Consider the following 27,453-nt stretch of genomic DNA (forward strand, 5'->3'; position numbering starts at 1 on the left):
TTGAAGATGTATAAGTGTGCAGGTGGGTGGAGAGTGACAGGCAGGAAGACGCAGGGGTAGTTGGTATACTGGACTGATCTGGCTGATACTGAGATTGCAGAACCCTCCATTGGTCAGGGTCGACCACGGACGTTGTGCCCTAGCTGTCTACGTTGTAAACGCAAGCCAGGGCAGTAGGATATGGAGAGCAAGTTGTTGCCCATGCAGCGGGCTCCCCCTCTCAATGCAGCTAAAGGAGGAACAGAGACCAATACAGTTTGGCACCAGCAGTGTCGCAGACGTTGCCAGTCAGAGCTGAAATCGACTCTGACTGCCTTAGGGACTGCAGCTCTGGATTTTTCCTCAGGGTTTACTCCCAAAGCCTTTCCCTTGGGTGGGTAAAGCCTTGAGAGGATGAGCCCCAAGATACGGTGAAGAGGTACCAACAAACATTATCTCCAGCTTCAACGAATCACGTTCTCAGGGCTTTCTGGAGCGGCTCATTTTCACCAGTCCATAACTTCCTTTCAGGCTTCAGACTCTCTTTGTTAACTGCTTCCACCTGGGGACGTAGAGAAGTGTCCAGTCCATCTACTGACGCTATCAAACCACCTGTGACTGACACAGGTTGGGCCATTGTGGAATGGACAGAGGTGTTCCCTGTGTACGAGGTTTTTTTTGTATGTTAAATTTCAAATGGCTTCTTTGTTATGTTATACTTGGGAATGCTTCTTTGTTATGTTAAACGCTGAGAAAGTCATTTCTGCTAGCAGTTTGTTGAATCATGTTACTGATAAGATGTTATGAACCAATTGGGATAGTTGTTATGTTTTTGGTGTATTTGAAGATATTGTATGCGCGGGATTTTGAGGGAGAAGGCGGGAGAGAGAAAGAGAGAGACAGAGAATGGACCAGGTGCTGTGATGTCCGCTAATGGGGTTGGACCCCGAGGAGGGCGTTCGGCGAGGAGACGGAGACGGACTCGTGTGGAGCGCCTGGTCGACCACTGTTGTTGGTCTCAGGCGGCCGGTCAAGGTGGTCCGAGGGGTCGCAGAGTGAAGAAGAAGGGTCCCGAGCTCCAACTGTTTGTGCACGAAGAGATTGAACTTTGATAAGTGTGGCGCCTTTTATTTTCCTTTTATATTTTATTCTCTATTAATTATATAGTTCCAGTAATATCTATAAACTGTAAATCATTTAATCGTACCTGGTGTATTGTCTCTTATTTGGGCGGGTGGGGTACATCACACAGCATCCACACAAAGTAATTAATCAGTTTGGCGGGGCCGAGGGCTGTTTCCCTAGACGACAGCGAGCCAAGCGACCCTGAGGGTGGCCGGGGGGACTACACTGCAACAAGCAAGGAAGTTAGAGTCCAAGGGAATACCCACAATGAGCTCCTCAGTGCTCAACTGAGTCAAAGACCCCATTCTAACCAGTTTTTACAGGAGCACCATGGAGAGTATCCTGGCCAGCTGCATGAGCGAGTGGTTTGGGAATTGCAAGGTATCTGACTGTAAGACCCTATAAAGGATTGTGAGGACCACTGAGAGAATCATTGGGGTCTCTCTTCCATTTAGCAGAGATATTTATCAGGAGCACTGCATATGCAGGACCCTTGGCACTGTCAATAATCCCTCCAATATGTCCAACTGACATATTGACTTAAGGAGACCCCACCTCTACCATCAGGAAGGGGTATCGTAGCATTAGGATAAGAACTGTTAGGATGGGGAATCTTCTTCCCCCTCCAGCTGTGCGATGTCAGAACTCCCTGCTACCACTCAGATCTCATCACGTATGAAGTGCATGTACCATTATACTGTTTACTATTTAACTTGTATCATAAATGCACCTGCTTATTTGTTAATTTATTTGAGGTATGTAATGCCCTGGTTCACATGTTTACTGTTATGCTGCAGGTATTTCATTTAGCAGTTCTGTAAGAGCTGTCTGTTCTGCTGTCAGCCTGTTTGGGTTATTGTTGAAGACAAGGGATGATGAGGAATGAGTGCCATCCAAGGAACTGAGGGGAGGTTTTTCTAGTGAGAGACAATATGGTTGGGCTTGGGGCTTTTGTTCGGTGGGGAGATGAAGAGAGAAGATGCTAGAGAGAACAGGTCATAGGATTCAACCCAGAACGGGACCGTGATTCAATGAAGCCAGGTGCTGAGATCGATTGAGGTTTGGTGAATATGGTGAAACGATGAGCTCCAGTTGTGGACATCTAATTAAAATGGGTCCCTTTCTTTCTGTTCACCAACCCTTTAGTTAAGATTCATAAATATAATTCCTTTAATAATATCCAGTGTGCTGTCTGTTATTTCCTGGCACTAATTTGTAACAGGGTAGGAAATCACACAGCATCCTCACAAACCAGGGTTTGGCGTGGGATGAACGACCTCAAACTCACGGGTTTGACGGGACCAGAGGGGGCCTTCCCATGACTTACGCAGCCAAGGAAACCAGAGGTTTTATTGCTGGGGTATCATCCCTGGATTGATTTATTTGGATGCCGTGTGATTGCCCTGAGCATTGCTCCAGTCGGTTGTGTGTTTAAGTCTGTAATAAGTTATTGTTTGGTAAAGAGATTTCGATACAGGTTGAACGGTGGTGTAAATCCATGGGGCTACTGGTAACGAATGCATGTATGTTGAGTGGGGTAGACATTCATATCCCTGATGAATTGTTAATTCGAACTTTAAGTACCGTTAAAGCAGTAGAAGCAGTAACGATTTGGAGCGGAAGTTTGATAAATGGCGGGCATAGACTTGGTTTTAGTTCAGACCAGCACTGACGTAATGGCAGTGGAACTGCCTGGTACTATTGGGGCCCCAGGAGAGCCCATACTTTCAGGGAGGAGGAGAGTGTAGGAGAGTGGGCTGAAATCTGGAGGAGAACACACAGAGGATGCAGAGGGGGATCACAAAGTTGAGGAAAGAGCACCGGGTCGAGACATAGAAAACATAGAAACATAGAAAATAGGTGCAGGAGTAGGCCATTCGGCCCTTCGAGCCTGCACCGCCATTTATTATGATCATGGCTGATCATCCAACTCAGAACCCCGCCCCAGCCTTCCCTCCATACCCCCGACCCCTGTAGCCACAAGGGCCATATCTAACTCCCTCTTAAACATAGCCAATGAACTGGCCTCAACAGTTTGCTGTGGCAGAGAATTCCACAGATTCACCACTCTCTATGTGAAGAAGTTTTTCCTAATCTCGGTCCTAAAAGGCTTCCCCTCTATCCTCAAACTGTGACCCCTCGTTCTGGACCACCCCAACATCGGGAACAATCTTCCCGCATCTAGCTTGTCCAATCCCTTTAGGATCTTATATGTTTCAATCAGATCCCCCCTCAATCTTCTAAATTCCAACGAGTACAAGCCCAGTTCATCCAGTCTTTCTTCATATGAAAGTCCTGCCATCCCAGGAATCAATCTGGTGAACCTTCTTTGTACTCCCTCTATGGCAAAGATGTCTTTCCTCAGATTAGGGGACCAAAACTGCACACAATACTCCAGGTGTGGTCTCACCAAGGCCTTGTACAACTGCAGTAGTACCTCCCTGCTCCTGTACTCGAATCCTCTCGCTATAAATGCCAGCATACCATTCGCCTTTTTCACCGCCTGCTGTACCTGCATGCCCACTTTCAATGACTGGTGTATAATGACACCCAGGTCTCGTTGCACCTCCCCTTTTCCTAATCGGCCACCATTCAGATAATAATCTGTTTTCCTATTTTTGCCACCAAAGTGGATAACTTCACATTTATCCACATTAAATTGCATCTGCCATGAGTTTGCCCACTCACCCAACCTATCCAAGTCACCCTGCATCCTCTTAGCATCCTCCTCACTGCTAACACTGCCACCCAGCTTCGTGTCATCCGCAAACTTGGAGATGCTGCATTTAATTCCCTCATCCAAGTCATTAATATATATTGTAAACAACTGGGGTCTCAGCACTGAGCCTTGCGGTACCCCACTAGTCACCACCTGCCATTCTGAAAAGGTCCCGTTTATTCCCACTCTTTGCTTCCTGTCTGCTAACCAATTCTCCACCCACACCAATACCTTACCCCCAATACTGTGTGCTTTAAGTTTGCACACTAATCTCCTGTGTGGGACCTTGTCAAAAGCCTTTTGAAAATCCAAATATACCACATCCACTGGTTCTCCCCTATCCACTCTACTAGTTACATCCTCAAAAAATTCTATGAGATTCGTCAGACATGATTTTCCTTTCACAAATCCATGCTGACTCTGTCCGATCATTTCACCGCTTTCCAAATGTGCTGTTATCACATCCTTGATAACTGACTCCAGCAGTTTCCCCACCACCGACGTTAGGCTAACCGGCCTATAATTCCCCGGTTTCTCTCTCCCTCCTTTTTTAAAAAGTGGGGTTACATTAGCCACCCTCCAATCCTCAGGAACTAGTCCAGAATCTAACGAGTTTTGAAAAATTATCACTAATGCATCCACTATTTCTTGGGCTACTTCCTTAAGCACTCTGGGATGCAGACCATCTGGCCCTGGGGATTTATCTGCCTTCAATCCCTTCAATTTACCTAACACCACTTCCCTACTAACATGTATTTCACTCAGTTCCTCCATCTCACTGGACCCTCTGTCCCTTACTATTTCTGGAAGATTATTTATGTCCTCCTTAGTGAAGACAGAACCCAAGTAATTATTCAATTGGTCTGCCATGTCCTTGCTCCCCATAATCAATTCACCTGTTTCTGTCTGCAGGGGACCTACATTTGTCTTTATCAGTCTTTTCCTTTTTACATATCTATAAAAGCTTTTACAGTCCGTTTTTATGTTCTCTGCCAGTTTTCTCTCATAATCTTTTTTCCCCTTCCTAATTAAGCCCTTTGTCCTCCTCTGCTGAACTCTGAATTTCTCCCAGTCCTCAGGTGAGCCACTTTCTCTGGCTAATTTGTATGCTACTTCTTTGGAATTGATACTATCCCTAATTTCTCTTGTCAGCCATGGGTGCACGACCTTCCTTGATTTATTCTTTTGCCAAACTGGGATGAACAATTGTTGTAGTTCATCCATGCAACCTTTAAATGCTTGCCATTGCATATCCACCGTCAATCCTTTAAGTGTCATTTGCCAGTCTATCTTAGCTAATTCACGTCTCATACCTTCAGAGTTACCCCACTTTAAGTTCAGAACCTTTGTTTCTGAATTAACTATGTCACTCTCCATCTTAATGAAGAATTCCACCATATTATGGTCACTCTTACCCAAGGGGCCTCTCACGACAAGATCGCTAATTAACCCTTCCTCATTGCTCAAAACCCAGTCCAGAATAGCCTGCTCTCTAGTTGGTTCCTCGACATGTTGGTTCAAAAAACCATCCCGCATACATTCCAAGAAATCCTCTTCCTCAGCACCCTTACCAATTTGGTTCACCCAATCTACATGTAGATTGAAGTCACCCATTATAACTGCTGTTCCTTTACTGCACACATTTCTAATTTCCTGTTTAATACCATCCCCAACCTCACTACTACTGTTAGGTGGCCTGTACACAACTCCCACCAGCGTTTTCTGCCCCTTAGTGTTACGCAGCTCTACCCATATCGATTCCACATCTTCCCAGCTTATGTCCTTCCTTTCTATTGCGTTAATCTCCTCTCTAACCAGCAATGCGACCCCACCTCCTTTTCTTTCATGTCTATCCCTCCTGAATATTGAATATCCCTGAATGTTGAGCTCCCATCCCATCCTTGGTCACCCTGGAGCCATGTCTCTGTGATCCCAACTATATCATAATCATTAATAACAATCTGCACTTTCAATTCATCCACCTTATTACGAATGCTCCTTGCATTGACACATAAAGCCTTCAGGCGCTCTTTTACAACTCTCTTAGCCCTTTTTAATGCTCTTTAATGCTTGCCCTGGATTTGTCGGCCTGCCACTTTTACTTTTCTCCTTTGTACTTTTTGCTTCTATGCTCACTTTACACCCCTCAACAGACAACAGAGACTTATGGAGAAGAGGAGTTCGGTGGGTAATAAAATTGGCGAGTTCACGGCGCTAGCCAGGCATCAGAGAACATTTCGGGAATGCAGTGTTATGTGTTTCACTGGAACGGGGCTGCACGAGGACATACCCGATCAAAACTTTTCCATGGACGGCTTCCAGACCGTTCGGGCTGACCGGAAGTGCACTGAGAGCAGTAAGCGTAAACGAGTTAGGGGCTTATTGTTCTGGTTAACAACAGATGGTGCAATCCGGGTCATATTACGATCGAGGAACGTGTTTGTAGCCCAGATATTGAACTTTTTGCTGTTGGACTCCGGCCATATTCCACCGAGATACAACACTGGGCGGCACGGGAGGCCATTCCTGCCTGTGGCCATCGAACTTTGCATCTCCTCCGGTGGGGGGTCAGACACCCTGAGCCAATAGGGTGGTCCTGGACTTATTTCCATCTGGCATAGTTTGCATTTTGTTGTTTGATTGTTTGTGATTTTTGTATTGCTATATTTATGGTCTATTCTTGGTTGGTGCGGCTGTAACGAAACCGAATTTCCCTCAGGATCAATAAAGTATATCTATCTATCTATCTAATCACAAGTCGTGTCTCTCTTAGCTGGGGGCGGAGACTTCAAAGACAGGGTGCTCTCGTTTCTGCGTAGCGAGGGGAAGGAGTGGTCTGATTTGGAATCCCATCACCCAGTGAAGAGTGAGAATTCTGAGTCAGTATCAGCCCTTAGCTCCCTGGCGATTAAATGGCACAGTGCCGAGGCAGAGCGTCCTAGCTATCGGAAGCTGAGAGTGTTCTCAAGAGTGAAGCCCACCTCCAAGGGGGAAGAGGAGTATGAGACTCGGGCAGAGAAGATCCCTCAGATGTTGGGTGAGCGGCAGTGCTCTGATGACGTGAAAAGACTGCGATTGATTGAAAATTTGAGGCCAGCTGCTAACATAGTGAGAGCCGTAAAGACACAGAACCCCTTTGCTGCCTCTGCGGCCGACATGCAAGTGCAAGAAAATGTGTTTGCTGCAAGGGGAAGCCCAAAGGAGCTTATGACAGGGTTTCAGGAGGAGGAGGAGAAACTTTTCGCCTATATTCTTCGGCTAGAGAGGGGGCTGGATTGCTTGCAGTGCAGAGGGGCCATTCAAATGGCGGAGGTGACTCAGTTAAGAGTGGACCAGATAGTGAAAGGTGCCCCGTCCCAGGTCCTGATTGCTTGGGGTCTCTGACTGTCTCGTAAGACACGCCCCTCGTCCTCGTTTGTTGAGCTGATGAGAGGAGTAAGAGAGGGGAAGAATGCATCGGAGGTGCGGTAGGCCTCTGTCAGCAGGGTACAGTGCTCGGTAGTAGCGCCATGTTGCTGAAGTGACCACGGGTAGCCCAACCAGGGGAGTGGTAAAGGAGCTGGTGGTGGAGTTGAGAATTGAGATGTCTCGGTTGTTGTCAGTGGGTGCAGCCACCCCGTACAACAAAGCTGATAGGGAGTCAGACCCCCTGAGGGAACAGGCTTCGCAGGGGGCTGCTAGATTACCTTAGCCTCTTGGACCGAGGTGGGATGCGAAATGTGAAGAGGCCTTTCAGTCGCTGAAGGAGATGCTGACCCAGGCACCGGTGCTGGCTGTTGTGGACCCCCGGTTGCCGTATGTACTGCATGCAGATGCCAGCCGAGAGGGCTTAGGGGGGTGTCCTGTATCAGGATCAGGGCAACGCGTTGAGATGTGTTTGTCAGCCGGAGTCCATCGTCCTCTGAGAAAAACTATTCCATGCACAATTTGGAGTTTCTGGCATTGAAATGGGCTGTGGTGGATAAGTTGAGTGAATACCTCTATGGTGTCAAGTTTGAGGTGAGGTTAGATGACAATCCCCCAACTTATATCCTAACCTCGGTGAAACTGGATGCCACAGGCCATCGGTGGTTGGTAGCGTTGTCTGCCTATGATTTCAGCCTGAAGTACTGGCCGGGGAGTTGGAATTTTGATGCTGATGCTTTGTCCCGACGTGCACGTGAAGGTCTGGACAGAGATGGAGAGTGGGAGAGTGTTCTTGCTCCTGTAGTGAAAGCCATGTTGCCAGTTTTCCATCACGGGTAAGGCAGGGGAAAGGCAAGGGCAGGATCGAGCAGCAGATCATTTGGGAGTTTCGAATCGTGCCATTCCACAAGCTTACTGCAATCTGACTGCTCTGATGACAAAGCAGTTGGCAGAATTGAGCCCGGGGGAAGTGGCCGCCGCTCAGTGAGATGACAATGGTTTAGTCAGCAGTTGCGAAAGGGGATATGGCCCAGGCAGACAAGATGAAAGACTCTGTGGTGTCTCTACTACTGAGAGAATGGCCCAGACTGGAGTTGAGGAACCAGATCTTATACAGTCACGTCACCTCCAAATGAGTCTCAGTGTTCCCTGTTAGTTCCACCTGAGAATAATCGGAGGATTGTGTTGAAGTCACTTCATGATGATTCTGGACATCTGGGGGTTGATAAGACCTATGGATGTTCAGAGATCTGCTCCACTGGCCCTGAATGAAGCTGGAGGTCGAAGAGTACCGCAAGTCGTGCATTCGATGCATATGGCGGAAGACGCTGCCTACGCGGGCCGCTCCATTGTACCATTTGCAGAGTGCGGGGCCACTTGCCATGGTGTGAATGGATTTCCTGTCAATAGAGCCAGATGCCAGCAACATGGCAAATGTCCTGTTCATTACAGATCACTGCACCAGATATGTGCAAGCCTTCCCTACCAAGGATCAGAGGACATCCACAGTGGCCAAAGTGTTATGGGAGACGAATTTCATTTATTATGGCCTCCTCAGGTGGATTCATAGTGATCGGGATGGGATGTGGAGAGTAGGCTCATACACGAGTTACTGAGCATGCTTGGAGTCGAGAAGTTGAGGACTATGCCTTATCACCCCGCAGGGCGATCCCCAGCGCGAGAGGTTTAATCGGACCTTGCTAGATGTGCTCAGAACCATGGAGATCAGCAAGAAGACCAAGTGGAGTCAACATACTGTGCATCTGGTCCACTGCTACAACTGTACACAGAATGAAGCTACCGGGTACTTGCCATAGTATCTGATATTTGGACGCGAGGCAAGGGTGCCCATCGACCTTCGTTTTGGGACTGGCGAGGAAGATCTACCATCGAGGACTTACCTTATGTCTGATATGAGAAGGGAGCTGAAAAAGGCCTATGAAGTAGCCTAGGTTGTGGCTACCTAACAAAATCAAGGAAGTAACAGGAGGTATGATCAAAAGGTGAGGTTCTCCCAACTCATCCCTGGAGACCGAGTCCTCATAAAGAACTTGGGGATACCTGGGAAGCATATGTTGGCGGACCGCTGGGCGGCTACACCCTATATGGTGGAGAGTCAGATGCCAAATGTACCAGTTTTCTGGGTGAAAGTAGAGGATGGGAATGGGCCTGTCAAGATTTTCGATCAGAACTACCTGCTGCCCCTGGGACAAGAGGAGCAGGTTGACCCAGAGCCCGACCTGGATCCTCCAATCCTACACCTAGTAAGACAACTCTGCAGAGAGGTGGGGAGACTGAAGGACTAGCAGTGGGAAGGATTAAACTGTTCCCCCACCCTGAATGGGATACAGACTCAGAGGATGAGGAAACAGGTGTGTGGTATACGTTGCCTTTTACTAACTCCCCACTAAGTGAGGAAGAGATTCCCAACCTTTCTCACAGTGAAGCAGGTGAAATTGGGGGGGACTATCTGTGGACAGGCAGGCTTGCAGCTGGACCATGAAGTGGGGGCTGGGCTCTAAAGTGACTGGGGATGAAGCTCAGCTCAGACAAGTGGCAGAGGGACATGAGTTGCAGGAAGGCACGATTGATAGACCGGGGGAGGCCTCGCCATGTAGACCAGAAGTATCCCAAGGAGTGTCTGAAACTGAGGAAGCAGATGATGGAATAAGGAGTTCTCAAAGAGTCAGGAGACCCCCCCCCCCAGATAAGCTGACCTATGTAGCATCAGGGGAACAGAGTGTTAATACTATCTACCTAGTGAGATATGTCATTACCACTTACAAATGAATTGGAGGCTCTGACATAATGAAGTTCCTTTGACAACGGTATTATTAATGAAGGGATAACAAATTACTTACAAGTCATGAGAACATGACAATTTGTGATGGGGGGGGGGGAAAGAGTGTAATGCCCTGGTTCACATCTTTACTGTTATGCTGTAGATATTTCATTTATCAGTTCAGTAGGAGCAGCAGCTTGTTTTCAGCCTGTTTGGGTTATTGTTGAAGATAAGGGATGATGAGGAATGTGTGCCATCCGACTAGGATGATAGAACTGAGGGGAGGTTTTTCTGGACACTAAGGTTGGGCTTGGGGTTTTTGGTCGGTGGGAGATGAAGAGAGATGGCGCTAAAGAGAACAGCTCATAGGTCATAGACAGCGGGACCGTGATTCGATGAAGCTAGGGGCCGAGATCGGTTAAGGATCGGTGAATATGATGAAACGCTGAGCTCCAACTTGTGCACATTTGACTGTTTAATTAAAATCGGTCCTGTTCATTTTGTATTTCTTTACTAACCCTTTAGTTAAGTTTCATAAATATAATTCCTTTAATAATATCCAGTGTGCTGCCTGTTATTTCATGGCACTAATTTGTAACAGAGTAGGAAATCACACAGCATCCTCACAAACCGGGGTTTGGTGTGGGAGAGCCGTCTCAATCTCACGAGTTTGGTGGGACCAGAAAGCGTCCTCCCTCAACTAATGCAGCCAAGGAAACCGGGGGTTTCAGGTAATGTTACTTTATGTGTTGTGTGTGAGTTATATGTACTGTGTGTGCACCTTGGTCCAGAGGAACATTGTTTCACTTGGTGCTGTACATGTGAATAATTGAACAGCAATAAATTGAACTTAAACTTGAACTCAAGCGGACAAAGGATTTCAGCCGAAGGTCAGGATGCACCGGGCACCCAGGTCAGGTGATTTTGGAGTTCATCAGCACAGAGCTGATGGGAAGTGGAGATGCTCCATGCCATCAGATCGTCCACAACTTTCTCTGACAACATTCACACGGAAATCCAAAGCTCAGAATACTTACTCCAGCAGCTCAAAGTTGGACTTTTTCTCCAGAGCCTTGGGGGGCAGGTCCTTATAAAACCGTCTGGCGGGAAGAAGAGGAAACATGGAGGGGGTCACTCACTCACAAAAACACATCTCAAAAGTCTCCGCTTGATCTGCAAAAAGCAGAATTTCCCAGTGGCCAACCATTTTAATTGCAATTCCCATTCCTGTTCCGTCAGGTCGCCTCATGGCCTCCTCTTCTGCAATGATGAGGCCACTCTCAGGGTGGAGGAACCACACCTCACATTCTGTCCAGGTAGCCCACCTCACCTGATGTCATGAACATCAATTTCTCCTTCTTGTAATATTCTGCCCCTCCCCTTTCCCTCATTTTTGATTCCACACTTACCTTTTCCTCTCACCTGACTATCACCTCTCCCTGCTGCCCCTGCTCCTTCCCTTTCTCCCGTGATCCAATCACCTCTCCTGTCAGATTCTTTCTTCTCTAGTCCTTTACCCTTTACACCCACCACCTCCTAGCTTCTTGCTTCTTCCCCCTCCCCATCCTCCTGGCGTCACCTATCACCTTCCAGCTTGTCCTCCTCCTCCTCCCCCGCCTTCTTCATCTGACATCTTCCCCCTTCCTTTCCGGTCCTGAAGGAGGACCTCAACCCAAAATGCCGACTTTATTTCCATTTCCAGAGATGCTGCCTGACCTGCTGAGTTCCTCCAACATTTTGTGTGTGTTCCTTCTCAAAAGGTTCATTTCAGTCAGTTATTTAATTGACCGTATTTCAATAGCAGAGCAGTGTAACGAGCTGCATCACAGCACGGTATGAAAACTGCACTGCAATGGACAGGAAGGCCTACAACAGGCAGTTAAATCTGCACGGCACATCACCAGCACCGGCCTACCCGCCATCAAGAACACAGGTACAGAAAGGTGCCAGGAGAAGGGCCGGTAACATCATGAAGGATCACACCCACCCTGCTCATGGGCTGCTTGTCCCACTCACATCAGAGAGGAAGCTACGTAGCATCCGCTCCAGGACCACCAGGCTCAAAAACAGTTACTTTCTCCAAGTAGTACGGCTGATTAACACCTCCACCCACTAACCCACCACTACTTTACCATTCCTGTCGGTCACCTGATATAGAGACACTCCTGTACCTAGTGTCACTTTATGGACAAACAATCAATCTCTCTACATAAGCTATCCGATAAACTGTATTTATATTTATTGCCTATGCGCTGAACCTAAACTGTGGCCCGCAACTAACAGGCTCCTGGACTGGCTGTGACTGGTTTCATGGCTAATTTCATGACACATGCCAGTGATAAGCAACCTGATTCTGATTCATGGCTATGGATACATTTTCATGATCTTCAGTTCTGATTGTTATTTGCTTACTTTAATTGTTTGCACGAGTTTTTTTTTGCACTTTGGGTATTTGACAAATTTTTTAATGGGTTCTATTTGGTTTCTTTGTTTTGTGGCTTTCTGTAAGGAGACAAATCTCAAGGTTGTATATAGTAAACATCAACAATAAAAAAACTTTGAACTTTATTATGTTCTTTATCTTACTGTGTTTTTTGTGCTGCATCAGATCCAGAGTAGCAAGAGCTAGGTTCAAAGCTGAGAAGCAAGACCTCCATGGTAGTAATTTCTGGATTGCTACCCACACGCCAGTGAGGGTAGGAACAGGATGATTTGGCAGAAAAATGTGTGGCTGAGAAGTTGGTGCAGGGGCAGGGCTTCAGATTCTTGGATAATTGGGATCTTTTCTGGGGGTGGTGTGACCTGTTCAAAAGTGACGGGTTGCACCTGAACCCGAGGGGAACCAATATTCTCGCAAGCAGGTTAGTTAGAGCTGTTGGTGAGGGTTTAAACTAACTTGGCAGCGGGGTGGGAACTGGAGTGAAGGGACTCAGAAAAGGACGGCCGGAAAAAAGTAAAGATAGCGTGCAGTCAGATTATCAGGAAGGGCAGGCAAGTGATAGGACTTAGTTGCAGCCAACAGACTGAGTATCAAATCATCAGGGATGCAGAGTCAGAAAGGACAGAAAATACGGTACTCAAGGTGTTATATCTAAATGCACGAAGTATAAGAAATAAGGTGGATGATCTTGTTGCACAATTACAGATTGCCAGGTATGATGTAGTGGCCATCACTGAACCGTGGCTGAAGGCTAGTTGTAGTTGGGAGCTGAATGTCCAACGTTACACGTTGTATCGGAGGGATAGGAAGGTAGGCAGAGGGAGTGGTGAAGCTCTACTGGTAAAGAATGGCGTCAAATCAGTAGCAAGATGTGACATAGGATCAGAAGACGTTGAATCCTTGTAGGTTGAGTTAAGAAACTGCAAGGGTAAAAGGACCCTGATGGCAGTTATATACAGGCCTCCCAACAGTGGCTGGGAGGTGGACCACAGGTTACAACAGAAAATAGAAAAGGCGAGTCAAAAGGGCAATGTTATAGTAGTCATGGGAGATTTTAACATGCAGGTCAATTGGGAAAATCAGGCTGGTAATGGATATCAAGAGAGCGAGTTTGTTGAACGCGTAAGAGATAGCTTTTTAGAGCAGTTTGTTGTTGAGCCTACTAGGGATTCAGCTGTACTGGATTGTGTGTTATGTAATGAACCAGAGGTGACGAAGGAGCTTAAGGTAAAAGAACCCTCAGGAACCAGTGATCACAATATGACTGAGTTCAACTTGAAATTTGATAGGGAGAAAGTCAAGTCTGATGTCACAGTATTTCAGTGGAGTAAGGGAAATTACAGTGGTATGAGAGAGGAGTTGGCCAAAGTAAATACTGGCAGGGAGCAGAGCAGCAATGGTGGGCGTTTCTGGGAAAAATGAGGAAGGTGCAGGACATGTGAATTCCAAAAATGAAGGAATACTCAAATGGTAAAATAGTGCAGCTGTGGTTGACAAGGGAAATCAAAGCTATTGTAAAAGCAAAAGAAAGGGCATACAACAAAGCAAAAATTAGTGGGAAGATAGAGGACTGGGAAGTTTTTAAAAACCTACAGAGAACAACTAAAAAAATCATTAGAAGGGAAAAGATGAAATACAAAAGCAAGCTAGCAAATAATATCAAAGTGGACAGTAAAAGTTTTTTCAAGTATGTTAAAAATAAAAGAGAAATGAGAGTGGATATAGGACTACTAGAAAATGAGGCAGGAGAAATAATACCGGGGAACAAGGAGATGGCTGATGAACTAAATGAGTATTTTGCATCAGTCTTCACTGTGAAAGACACTAGCAGTATGCCTGATGTTGTAGTGTGTGAAGGAAGAGAAGTGGGTGCAGTTACTATTTCAAGAGGGAAGGTGTTCAAAAAGCTAAAAGACCTAAAGGTACATATGTCACCTGGACCAGAGGAACTGCACCCTAGGGTTCTGAAAGAGGTAGCGTTAGAGCTGAAAGTGATGGCATTAAAAATGATTTTTCAGAAATCATTGGACTCTGGCATGGTGCCAGAGGACTGGAAAATTGCAAATGTCACTCCACTCTTCAAGAAAGGAGGGAGGTAGCAGAAAGGAAATTATAGACTAGTTAGTCTGACCTCAGTGGTTGAGAAGATGTTAGAGTCAATTGTTAAGGATGAGATGATGGAGTACTTGGTAACACAGAACAAGATAGTACAAAGTCAGCATGGATTTCCTTCAGGGAAAATCCTGCCTGATGAACCTGTTGGAATTCTTTAAGGAGATGACAAGTAGGATAGATAAAGAGGATGTAGAAGATGTTGTATATTTGGACTTTCAGAAGGCCTTTGACAAGGTTCCACACATGAAGCTGCTTACCAAGTTAAGAGCCCATTCCAGGAAAGTTACTAACCTAACATGGTTAGAGCATTGTCTGATTGGTAAGAAACAGTGAGTGGGAATAAAAGGATCCTTTTCTGATTGGCTGCCAGTGACTAGTGGTGTTCCACAGGGGTCGGTGTTGGGACCACTTCTTTTTATGCTGTATGTAAATTATTTAGATGATGGAATAGATGGTGTTGTTGCCAAGTTTACAGATGATATGAAGATTAGTGGAGAGGCAGGTAATGTTGAGGAAATAGGTAGGGTGCAGAAGAACTTAGACAGATTAGGAGAATGGGCAAGAAAGTGGCAAATGAAATACAAACTTGGAAAATGCAATTCGGTAGTAGAAATAAATGTGCAGACTATTTTCTAAATGGGAAGAAAATCCAGAAATCTGAGATACAGAGGGATTTGCAGATCGAATTGGTGGTGAGGAAGGCAAATGCCATGTTAGTATTCATTTCAAGAGGTCTAGAATACAAAAGCAAAGATGTGATGCTGAGGCTTTATAAGGCACTGGTGACTCCTCACCCTGAGTATTGTGAACAGTTTTGGGCCCCCCATCTAAGAAAAGATGTGTTGGCATTGGAGAGGGTCCAGAGGAGGTTCACAAGGATGTTTCCAGAAATGAAAGTGTTATCATACAAGGAACGTTTGACGGCTCTGGGTCTGTACTCGCTGGAATTCAGAAGGATGGCGGGGGGGGAAATCTCATTGAAACCTTTCGAATGTTGAAAGGCCTAGACAGATTAGATGTGGAAAGGATGTTTCCCATGGTGGTGTAGTCTAGGACTAAAGGGTATAGCCTCAGGATAGAGGGGCGCCCTTTCAAAACAGAGATGTGGAGAAATTTCTTTAGCCAAAGGGTGGTGAATTTGTGGAATTTGTTGCCACATCCAGCTATGGAGGCCAGGTCATTGGGTGTATTTAAGGCAGAGACTGATAGGTTCTTGATTGGACATGGTATCAAAGGTCACGGGGAGAAGGCTGAGAACTGGGGTTGAGGAGGAGAAAAAATAAAGGATTAGCCATGATTGAATGGCGTAGGAGACTTGATGGGCCAGATGGCCTAATTCTGCTCCTATGTCTTACGGTCTCATGGTCTTAACAATGATTTCATTCTCCTTTTGTCTTGTGTACTGGAAATTACATTAAACAATCTTCAGTCTTGAATTAGACAGTCTTGACTAATAGTCTCTTAAATGTCCTAAATGCATCTCCCTCTGCACCACCCCTGGTAGGGCTTTCCACGGACACAACACTCTGTGCAATGGCAAATTACTTCCATAGAAAATTTGCCAAGGACAATCATGGTCAAGGAAAGACAATTATCACCTCCGTCGTACGAAATGAATGAATGAGGGGAGTTCAAAACTAGGGATCAAAAGTTGAGGTGAGAGGGAGAGATTTAAAAGTGACGGGAGGGCAAAGTATTTGGTGCAAAGATGGTGACCACCTGGAACAAGCTGCCAGAGGAAGTGGTTGAAGTGGTACAATAATATCATTTAAGATCACTTACATAGGTACATGGGTTTCAGTGCCAATTTCCCCAGGGTAAGAATTGCTGATACGGGCGGGCATCACTTTAAGGTGATTGGTGGAAACTTTCAGCAGATCTCAGAGGTAAGTTTGTATTACCTTCTTCTAGGCAGTGTCTTTACAAGATGGATAACCCCAGCCACGCTCAATACTTCTCAGAGATTGTCTGCCTGGCGTCAGTGGTCGTATAACCAGGACCTGTGATGTGCACCAGTTGCTCGTACCACCATCCACCACCTGCTCCCGTGGCTTCTCGTGCCCTGATTGGGAGGTAGGGGCTAAGCAAGTGACCTGCAGGCTAGCGGAAGGAAGGAGTGTCTTACACCTCCTTTGGCAGAGGTGTATCTCCACTCCACCACCTGAACTGCCCTACTCTGGATAAAAGACTGTTACCATCCACTTCATCTCTGCCTCTCATAATTTCAAACATTTGTATGAGGTGACCTCTCAATCTCCTATGGTTCCAAGGAATAAACTGTAGTGCTGCCGCAAAACAACAAATTTCATGATCTGCAGTACATCAGTGATAATAAACCCGATTCTGATTCTGAATAAAGACACAGCACGGCCAACCTCTCCCTAAAACACAGGTCTTCTAGTCCCGGCAACATTCTAATCTTCTCCACGGTTTAACCATATCTTTCCAAAGCTGTACACTGTCCTCCAACGTGGCCTCTCCAACAACTGATAGAACTGAAACAGAAGGTCCCGCTTTTGTTAAGTGATGTGCTTTGTACACATCGTCCAATATCCTGGTATGATGGGTTACCTTATCTCCAGGCAGCCGAGCTTCAAGGCGGTGTCCTGGTCCACCCGCCCTGAGACTTCCTGCATGTAGTCGCTGCGGACCTGGGAGAAAATGGAAAACCGTTAGTCCGTGCATCTTACCACCGGGCTTTCCCAGCCTTCACTGGAGAACAGCAGATTTAACACATCGTGAAATCAGGTTCCAGGAGGAAACCAGAGTTGACTTTGCCAGTTTCATCCGGAGGGTCACTGCCCTGGCCCCTCCAATGTCAACCCCTTCTTGGGAACAGCTTTCTCTGCTGCGGGGTGGGGTAATTTCTGCTGGGAGAGGAGGTTGAGGAGCATTTGTTGGCTCTGGGCCTGTTTTCACTGGACTTAAAAAGAAAGAGAGAGGATCTCATTGAAAGCTATTGAATACTGGTTAGTGATTTCCTGTAGTGGCGCAGTCTAGGAACAGAGAGCACAGCCTCAGCATAGAAATGTCCATTAAAAACAGAAATGAGAAGGAATTTCTTTAACCAGGGGGTGGTGAATCTGTGGAATTCATTGTCACAGATGGCTGTGAAGGACAGGTAAATGGGCATATTTAAAACGGACGTAGATAGGTCCTTGATTGGTCGGGGGTCAAAGATTATGGGAGCAGGCAGAAGGGTGGGGATGAGAGGGAAAATAAACCAGCATGATGGAGAATAGTAGAGCAAACTCAATGGGCCAAATGGTTTAAAATGCTCCTCTGTCTTATGGTCTTTCTGTGGGCTTTATTTCTGAATCCCAGAAGTTGTGGGTTATATTTCTAGCCCTCTCCCCCAGATTAAGATCTCTTAACAGTAGTGCACATTACAGGCCGGTTCAGCCCATAATGTTATGCTAACCTTTTAACTTACTCCACAATCAATCTAATGCTTCCCTCCTACATAGATCTCCATATTTCTATCATCCATGTGTCTATTTTAGAGTCTTAAATGTCCCTAACATCTTCCTCTACCACCACCCCAGACTCCACCACACTCTGTGTGAAGATCTTCCACCTAACATCGCCCCTATACCTCCCTCCAATCACATTAAAATTATGCCCCCTCATATCAAAGACCTTGATAAGGCCATCCACCAGTCTCCTGCACTCCAGGGAGAGCAGTCCCAGCCTGTGAAATTCTGGAGTCAATACCATACCTGGCCATGATGCAACCAGTCAGTATACTCTCCACCATGCATCTATCTATAGGCATTTGGCAAACATGTGGGACTGGTGAAGCAAAGGCTTGTGGTTTATATAGTGTAAAAGTGACGATCACATAAAATCTAGCAGTCACATACCTGCTGATAGTAACACAGCAGTGTCGTTCTGTCTTGCTTAAAACTCTCCATGAAGTCTTTGGGTAGGAATCGAATCCGCAGGTCATACCTGTTAGAAGTTTCAAAAGGGTGACTCAACAAAGAATAAGTTGTTTAAGCATTTCAGTGTCATGCCATTTGCTTACCTGCCACTACCCTTACCAGTACCAATAAAATTTACTTTACCCATAAAATTGTAAGCAGTTTTAGGCCCCATACGCAAGTAAAGATGTGCTGGCATTAGATAGGGTCCAGAGGAGCTTCACAAGAATGATCACAGAAATGAAAGGGTTAATATATGAGGAGCACTTGATGTCCCTGGGCCTGTACTTGCTGGAGTCTAGAGGAAAGAAGGGGGGATCTTATTAAAAGTACTGAATGTTGAAAGGCCTCGATAGAGTGAATGTGGAAAGGATGCTTTCTATAGTGGGGGAGTCTAAGACCAGAGAACACAGACTCAGAGGGACGTCCATTTAGAATAGAGATGAGGAGGAATTTCTTTAGCCGGAGGGTGGTGAATCTGACGGCAGAAGAATGGCTGGTCTTTTCACCCAACCAGCTGAACCAGGGATGGAGATCAAGTGAATTCATTTAACTTTGGGAAGTGTATAGTCAGCTAATCAGAAGATGCCTCAGTAAAAGGAAGTCAAATCTGAACACAAGACATTCTGCAGATGCTGGAAATCCAGAGCAACACACACAAAATGCTGGTGGAACTCAGCAGGTCAGGGTCAGGCCGCATCTATATAAATGAATAAACAGTGGGTGTTTTGGATGGAGACCCTTCATGAGACTGGAAAGGAAGATGGAAGACGCCAGAATTAAAAGGTCAGGTGGAGGGGAAGGATGATACCTAGAAGATGATAGGTGAAGCCAGGTGGGTGGGAAATGTAAAGGGTTGGAGAAGAAGAAATCTGATAGGAGAGGAAACTGGTCCATGGGAAAAAGGGAGGGAGGAGGGAACAAGGGGAAGGTGATAGGGGAGGTGAGGAGAAGAGGTAAGAGGCCAGAGTAGAGAATAGAAATAAAGGGAAGGAGGAGGGGCAAATTACCAGAAAGAGAAATCGACATTCATGCTTTCAGGTTGAAGGCCACCTAGACGAAATGCGAGGTGTTGCTCCTATACCCTGAGAGCAGCCTCATCATGGTAGTTGAGGAGGACATGGCCGGACATGATGGAACAGGAATGGGAATAGGAAATTCTGCTTAAAATACAAATCTGAGCTGGTCTCGGATTGGAAGGTGGATTAGAGTGGAGTGGATTGGAATACCTCCATTCAGCTTCGGGATGCAGGCTCTCATACTTGGTCTGCACCTCCTCGACGGTGAGGTCAGGGTGCAGCCAGTAGACCTCATCAGATTTCAAGTGCTTCAGCCGGAGTCCATAGCAGCTCTGAAAGACAATGCAGGGTCCCACTCTGCCACTGTCCAATACAGTGTTAATGACCTCCTGTGAGACAAGAGGACAGAGAGATTCGTTAGTAAATTAGCTGGTGAGTTGTCGCTGCTGTTGTGGCTTGTGTCGGAACGTGTGGCAACACTGGCACATCCTCAGGTCGCACTGGTGGTTAATGCAAATGCTTCATCTCACTGTGCGTAGAGAGAAATAAAGGAAGATAATTAATAAGTTCAAGTTCACATTTAAGTTTAATATTTACTTCATAACGAAATGAATACAGTTCAAAAGTCAGGAGGTTATGTTGCGACTTTATAAAACTCTGGTCAGGCCACATCTGGAGGATTGCATTTATTACTGGTTGCCCTGCTATAGAGAGGACGTCAAAGCTTTACAGAGGGTGCAGGAGAGGTTCGGCAGGATGCTAACACGAGGAATTCTGCAGATGCTGGAAATTCAGCAGGATGCTGCCTGGTTTAGAGGGCATGCACTTTCACAAGAGGCTGGACAAATGAGTTATTTTCTTTGGTGTATCAGAGGCTGAGGGGAGATCTGGTAGAGGTTTACAAGATTGTGAGAGGCATAAGCTGGAGTAGACAGAGCATCTGTTTCCCAGTGTAGATATGTCGAATACCAGAGAACATGCATTGCAGGTGGGGGGGGTGGGGGGGTAGGTTCGAGGGGGATGCAAGGGGTAAGTTTTTTACTCAGACAGTGATGGATGTCTGGAATGCACTGCTTGGTATGATGGTAGAGGCAGATACATTAGAGGCTCTTAACAGACATTTGGATAGGCACATAGATGTAAAGAGGATGGAGGGATATGGACATGGTGGAAGTAGGAGGGGTTAGTGTTTGGGTCTTCTTGATTTGCTTTTTAGCTGCTTTGGCACAATATTGTGGGCCGAATGGCCTGTTCCTGTGCTGTAATGGTCTGTGCACTTTATTCTAAAACAGCCAAACGAAAAAGAGTCTTCCTGCGTCCACGGTGCAAAAGGCAGTCACACAGCACTTATAAACAGTCACGCGCCGCACGTGGGCAGCCACGCGCCACATATAGACAGCCACGCACCGCATATAGGCAGTCACACATCATATAGACAGTCACACACCACATATAGACAGTCATTCACCGCACACATCGCATATAGGCAGTCACGCACCTCATATAGACAGTCACTCACCTCATATAGACAGTCACTCACCGCACACATCGCATATAGGCAGTCATGCACCGCATATAGGCAGTCACGCACCGCATATAGACAGTCACGCACCACATATGGACAGTCACGCACTGCACGTGGGCAGTCACGCATCACATATAGACAGCCACGCGCCGCATATAGGCAGTCACTCACCGCATATAGACAGTCACGCACTGCATACCGGCAGTCACGCATCACACACAGGCAGTTACACACCGCATATAGGTAGTTACGCACCACATATAGACAGTCACACACCACACACATCACATATAGTGCATATCACTACAACAGCAAAATGCAGTAGCAACAATCATACATCACATGTAGTGCGTATAACTACAATAGCAGAAACGTGCAGTCACTAAAACAATATAGCACAGGTCCCTGAATGTCCTGGTCTGTAGATTGATAGTGTTCTAGAACCAGGTTTCTGCAAAAACAAGCCCACAGCAGTTCCTCATCTCACACCAGAGCAGCCGCAGACAAACACACGTATGTGTACATTGAAACACACAGTGAAATGCGTTGTTTGTGTCAATGACCAGCACAGTCCAAGGATGTGCTGGGGGTCGCCTGCAAGTGTTTGCATGCTTCTGCTACCAACAGAGCATGCCCAAGGTTCTCTGACTATACATCTTTGCAATATGGGAGGAAGTCGGAGCAGCTGGAGGAAACCCACATCATCACCTTGAGAACATACAAACTGCTTACAGACAGCAGCAGAAATCGATCACTGACCAGTGATCATTGTTACTGTAAAGTGATTGCAGTCAAGGGGAGGGGGGGGGCAAGGAGGGGGAAGAGATAGCTGGAAGTGACAAAGTGCTGAAGAAGATGCAGTCTGACAAGAGAAGAAATCATGACAGCTGGTAAACTTCTTCTGCATCCTCTCCAAAGCCTCCACATTCTTCCTACAAGGGAGCAGCGAGAACTGAATACAACGCTCCAGAGTTCTATAAAGCTGCAACATAACTTCCTGATTTTTGAACTCAATGTCCTAATTAATGAACCCAAACCAGAATCATAATCAGGTTTTGCATCAGTGGCTGATGACACAACTATTGTTATCAGCCAGTGATATATCAGATTGTTAGCAGAAGCTCAGATGGTGACGAGGAGGAATACAGGAGTGAGATAGATCAGCTAGCTGAGTACAGGAGTACTCCTGAGTACAGGTGTACAGGAGTACAGGAATACAGGCGTACAGGAGTGAGATAGATCAGCTGGCTGAGTACAGGAATAGAGGAGTGAGATCGATCAGCTGGCTGAGGACAGGAGTACAGGAGTACAGGAGTGAGATAGATCAGCTGGCTGAGGACAGGAGTACAGGAGTACAGGAGTACAGGAGTGAGATAGATCAGCTGGCTGAGTATAGGAGTAGAGGAGTGAGATAGATCATCTGGCTGAGTACAGGAATAGAGGAGTGAGATCGATCAGCTGGCTGAGTACAGGAGTACAGGCGTACAGGAGTGAGATCGATCAGCTGGCTGAGGACAGGAGTACAGGCGTACAGGAGTGAGATAGATCAGCTGGCTGAGGACAGGAATAGAGGAGTGAGATCGATCAGCTGGCTGAGGACAGGAGTGAGATAGATCAGCCAGCTGAGTAGTGCTGCAACAACAGCCTTACACTCAACATCAGTAAGGTCAAGGAAATGATCGTGGACTTTGGAAGAAAGGGGAAGTCGAGGGAACACACACCAGTCCTCATCCAGGGATCAGCAGTGGAAAGCACAGCAGTTTCAAGTTTCTGGGAGAATGTAAGTGTGCTATATGCTTTCTGTAAGACCATAAGATTGACATAAGGGCAGAGTACAGAGTTAATGGCAGGATCCTTAATAGAGTTTAAGAACAGAAGGATCTTGGGGTCCAGGCACGTGGCTCACCGGAAGTGGCTGCACAGGTTGATGGGAGGGTACAGCCTCAAAAGAGAAGGGTGCCCCTTCAGAATAGGAATGAGGAGGAATTTCTTTCACCAGAGGGTGGTGAATCTGTGGAATTCATTGCCACGGATGGGCGTAAAGACCAAGAACAAGGTTGAGAGGGAATAGAAATCAGCCATGATGGACTGGTGGAACAGACTCAATGGGCCAAATGGTCTAGTTCTGCTCGCACACTCAGTGACCACATTGTCAGGTACACCGGCTCGTTGTTGCAAATATCTAATCAGCCAATTAGTGGCAGCAACTCGATGCATAAAAGCACTCAGACATGGTCAAGAGGTTCATTTGTTGCTAAATAACCTTGACTGTGGAATGATTGGTGGTGCCAGGTGGGGAGGTTGAGTATCTCAGAAAATGCTGATCTCCTGGGATTTTCACACACAACAGTCTCCAGAGTTTACAGAGAATGACAAACAAAAACAAAAAAAAAACATCTGATAAGCAGCAGTTCTGTGGGTAAAAATACCTTGCAAATGAAGTTCAAAGTAAATTTATTATCAAAGTACAGAAATGTCACCATATACAACCCGGAGATGCATTTTCTAGTGGACATGCTGAACAAATCCATAATAGAATAATAACCATTATAGAATCAATGAAACTAGGGTCAGAGGAGAATGGCCAGACTGCTTCAGGCTGAGAGGAAGGCAACAGTAATTCAGATAACCACGTAGTACAACAGTGGTGTGTGGAAAAGCACAACACGTCGAGCCTTGAAGTGGATGGGCTACAGCAGCAGAAGACAATGGATATACACTCAGAGGCCACTTTATTAGGTACAGGAAGTATACGAAGCACCTAATAGTCATAGTCATACTTTATTGATCCCGGGGGAAATTGGCTTTTGTTACAGTTGCACCATAAATAATAAATAGTAATAAAACCATAAATAGTTAAATAGTAATATGTAAATATGTAAATTGTGCCAGGAAATAAGTCCAGGACCAGCCTATTGGCTCAGGGTGTCTGACCCTCCAGGGGAGGAGTTGTAAAGTTTGATGGCCACAGGCAGGAATGACTTCCTATGACGCTCTGTGCTGCATCTTGGTGGAATGAGTCTCTGGCTGAATGTACTCCTGTGCCCACCCAGTACATTATGTAGTGGATGGGAGACATTGTCCAAGATGGTATGCAACTTGGACAGCATCCTCTTTTCAGACACCACCGTCAGAGAGTCCAGTTCCATCCCCACAACATCACTGGCCTTACGAATGAGTTTGTTGATTCTGTTGGTGTCTGCTACCCTCAGCCTGCTGCCCCAGCACACAACAGCAAATAAGGTGGTCACTAATAAAGTGGTCATTGAATGTATGTGTATTGTATTTCATCAGTGTGCCCCAGGGGCTGACACTGACCCTCAGCAGTTCTGGACTGTGTTGTACAAAGAAGCAAAATTGATTAGAGAGCTTAACGTAAAAGAACCTTCAAGGGGATTAATCATAATATGATCAAGTTCACCCGGAAATTTGAGAAGGAGAAGCTAAAGTCAAATGTAGCATTATTATAGTGGAGTAAAGGGAATTACAGAGTCATGATAGAGGAGTTGGCCAGAATTTATTGGAAAAAAACACTGGCAGGGGTGTCAGAAGAGTAGCAATGGCTGGAATTTCTAGAAGCAATTTGGAAGGCACAGAATATATACATCCAAAAGAAGTAGTAGTATTCTAAAGGAAAGATGGCACAACCATTGCTAACAAGAGAAGTCAAGATCAACATAAAAGCCATATAATAGAGGAAAAATTAGTGGGAAGTTAGAGGATTTGGAAGCTTTTAAAAATCAACAGACGGCAACAAAAAAAGTCATTAAGGTGAAGATGGAACATGAAAGTAAGACAGCCAATAATATTAAAGAGGATACCAATAGCATTTTCAGATACATGAAGTGTAAAAGAGAGGGACGAGTGGATATCAGACCACTGGAAAATGATGCTGGAGATGTAGTAATGGGCGGGGGGGGGGGGTGGGAGACAAGGAAATGGCGATTGAAATGAGTAAGTATTTTGCATGAGTCTTCACCGTGGAAGGCACTAGCAGTATGCTGGGAGTTCAAGAGTGTCAAGGGTCAGAAGTGTGTGAAGTTGCCATTACAAGGTTCTTGGGAAACTGAAAAGGCCTGAAGGTTGATAAGTCACCTAGACCAGATAGTGTACACCCTAGGGTTCTGAAAGAGGTGGCTGAAGAGATTGTGCAGGCATTATTAATGACATTTCAAGAATCATGAGATTTTTGAATGGTTCCGGAAGACTGGAAAATTACAAATGTTATTCCATCCTCCAAGTAGGGAGAGACATAGAAGAAGAGAAAGTATAGTTCAGTTTTTCTGACCTCAGTGGTTGGGAAGATGTTGAAGTTGATTATAAAGGATGTGGTCTCAGGGTACTTAGAAGCACATAACAAAATACACCGTAATCAGTATGGCTTCCTCAAGGGAAAATCTTGCCTGACCGATCAGTTAGAATTACTTGAAGAAATAACGAACAGTATAGTCAAAGAAGATGTTGAGCACGTGGATTTTCAGAAAGCCTTTGACAAGATGCCATATATGAAGCCCATGGTATTACAGTAAAGATTCTAGCATGGATAAAGCAGTGGCTGATTGGCAGGAAGCAAGGAGTGAGAATAAAGGGAGCTTTTTCTGATTGACTGCTGGTGACTAGTGGTGTTCCACAGGGGTCTGTATTGGGACTGATTGTTTTTACATTATATGTCAATGATTTGGATGATGGAATTGATGGCTTTGTCACAGTGTGCAGAGGATATGAAGATAGCTGGTGGGGCAGGTGGCTTTGAGGAAGTAGACAGGTTATAAAAGGACGTAGACTGATTAGGAGAATAAGCAAAGAAATAGTGATGGAAGACAGTGTCGGGAATTGGATGGTCATGCACTTTGGTAGATGAAATGAAAGGGTTGACTATTTCCTAAATAGAAAGGAAATACAAAAAACTGATGTGCAAAGGGAATTGGGAGTCCTTGTGCAGGATTCCCTGAAGGTAAATTTGTAGGTTGAGCCTGTGGTGAGGGAGGCAAATGTGATGTTAGCCTTCATTTCAACAGGACTAGAATATAAATTCAAGGATGTCATGTTGAAACTTTATAAAGCATTGATGAGGCCTCACTTGGAGTATTGTGAGCAGGTTTGGGCCCCTTTTCTTAGAAAGAAAGTACTGAAACCAGAGAGGGTTCAAAGGAGGCCCACAAAAATGATTCCAGGATTGAATGGCTTGTTATATGAAAAGCGTTTGATGGCTCTGGGTCTGTATTCACTAGAATTCAAAAGAATGAGGGATGACCTCATTGAAACCTATCGAATGGGAGGGGATACAGTGGGTGCGGAGAGTCAGGGACAGGTGAGTGACTGCGGGAGGGGCTTCAATGGGTGGTGGGGAGAGTCAGTGATGAGGGAGAGTGTCCATGGGCTGTGAGAGGGGATTTGGAGGGTGAGTTGAGTCTGCAATGGGGGAGAGTATCTATGGGCTGTAGGAGGGGATTCAGTGGGTGGGAGAGACGGTGATGGGGAGAGTGTCTGTGGGTTGTGAGGGGGATTCAGTGGTTGTGGAGAGTGTCTCTGGACTGTGGGAGGGGAAGAGTGGATGATGGTGGAGGAGGGGGTGGATTCAACGGCTGTGGAGAGTGTCTCTGGACTGTGGGAGGGGAAGAGTGGATGATGGTGAAGGAGGGGGTGGATTCAACGGCTGTGGAGAGTGTCTCTGGACTGTGGGAGGGGAAGAGTTGATGAAAGTTGGGGGGGGGTGGATTCGGTGGTTGTGGAGTGTGTCCCTGGGCTGTGGAAGGGGAGAGTTGATGACAGTGTGGGGCGGGGAGAGATTCAGAGGTTGTGGAGTGTGTCCCTGGGCTGTGGGAGGTATGGAGAGATCCTGATAGATGTTACGTTACCCTTCTCCAGCGTTCGGCAGACCTCCATACACTGAGTTGTGAACTTGTAACCGCCCCTTCCCATGGCATAAACACCCTGTGACGATGGCACTGAGTTGCGCAACAACCTTACCCTGATCTCCGTTGTGTGGTCACATTTCACCAGTTTGAAATTCTTGCCCAGGTTACTGCTGCTGTTGCTACAGAAACAGACCTTGATGATCTTCATCGGAGCTCCTTCTGAGGACTTGTCTGACTTGACGCCCAGGACATGGCAGGTTGCGTCCACCCATGTCTCCAGTGGGTTGGCGATGCCACTCATTTTAGCAGCTGTCACTGAGTTGGGGATGAACCATCACTGTTCTGCTGAAGACAACATTCAGATTCAGGATTGTTTATTATCATTGTTCAGTACACAGTGTGAAGGAGAACAAATGATTGCTATTCTGGATCTGATGCAGCATTAAAAAACACCACAAGCAGAAAGAACTGAATAAATATAAGAGCAAACCTTTCATCTAGAAGTAAGTGCAAAGTGGCAGTGCACGATGGGACTAAGTGCTGAGGAGTTGTGGAGAGAAGCA

At 46.1% G+C, this 27,453-nt stretch overlaps 1 protein-coding gene across 4 annotated transcripts in view; it reads right to left on the reverse strand.

Moving 5' to 3' along the window:
• ptk2ba (protein tyrosine kinase 2 beta, a) overlaps window positions 1–27,453 on the reverse strand; it is a 212,456-nt gene that overhangs the window by 116,522 nt on the left and 68,481 nt on the right. For 3 of the 4 annotated variants that reach the window (XM_063055392.1, XM_063055391.1, XM_063055389.1), the window contains exons 2-6: window positions 27,003–27,232; window positions 19,718–19,896; window positions 18,429–18,516; window positions 17,137–17,216; window positions 11,048–11,110 (exon numbers count right to left, since the gene is read on the reverse strand). In XM_063055392.1, coding sequence (XP_062911462.1) covers window positions 11,048–11,110; window positions 17,137–17,216; window positions 18,429–18,516; window positions 19,718–19,896; window positions 27,003–27,191 — 599 coding nt within the window. In that variant the 5' untranslated portion in view covers window positions 27,192–27,232. Of the gene's footprint in view, window positions 1–11,047; window positions 11,111–17,136; window positions 17,217–18,428; window positions 18,517–19,717; window positions 19,897–27,002; window positions 27,236–27,453 lie in introns of all 4 variants that reach the window. The other variant, XM_063055390.1, reaches the window with a different exon arrangement.

The sequence above is a fragment of the Mobula hypostoma genome, chromosome 8 (assembly GCF_963921235.1).
Source record: "Mobula hypostoma chromosome 8, sMobHyp1.1, whole genome shotgun sequence".
NCBI classification, from domain to species: Eukaryota; Metazoa; Chordata; class Chondrichthyes; order Myliobatiformes; family Myliobatidae; genus Mobula; species Mobula hypostoma.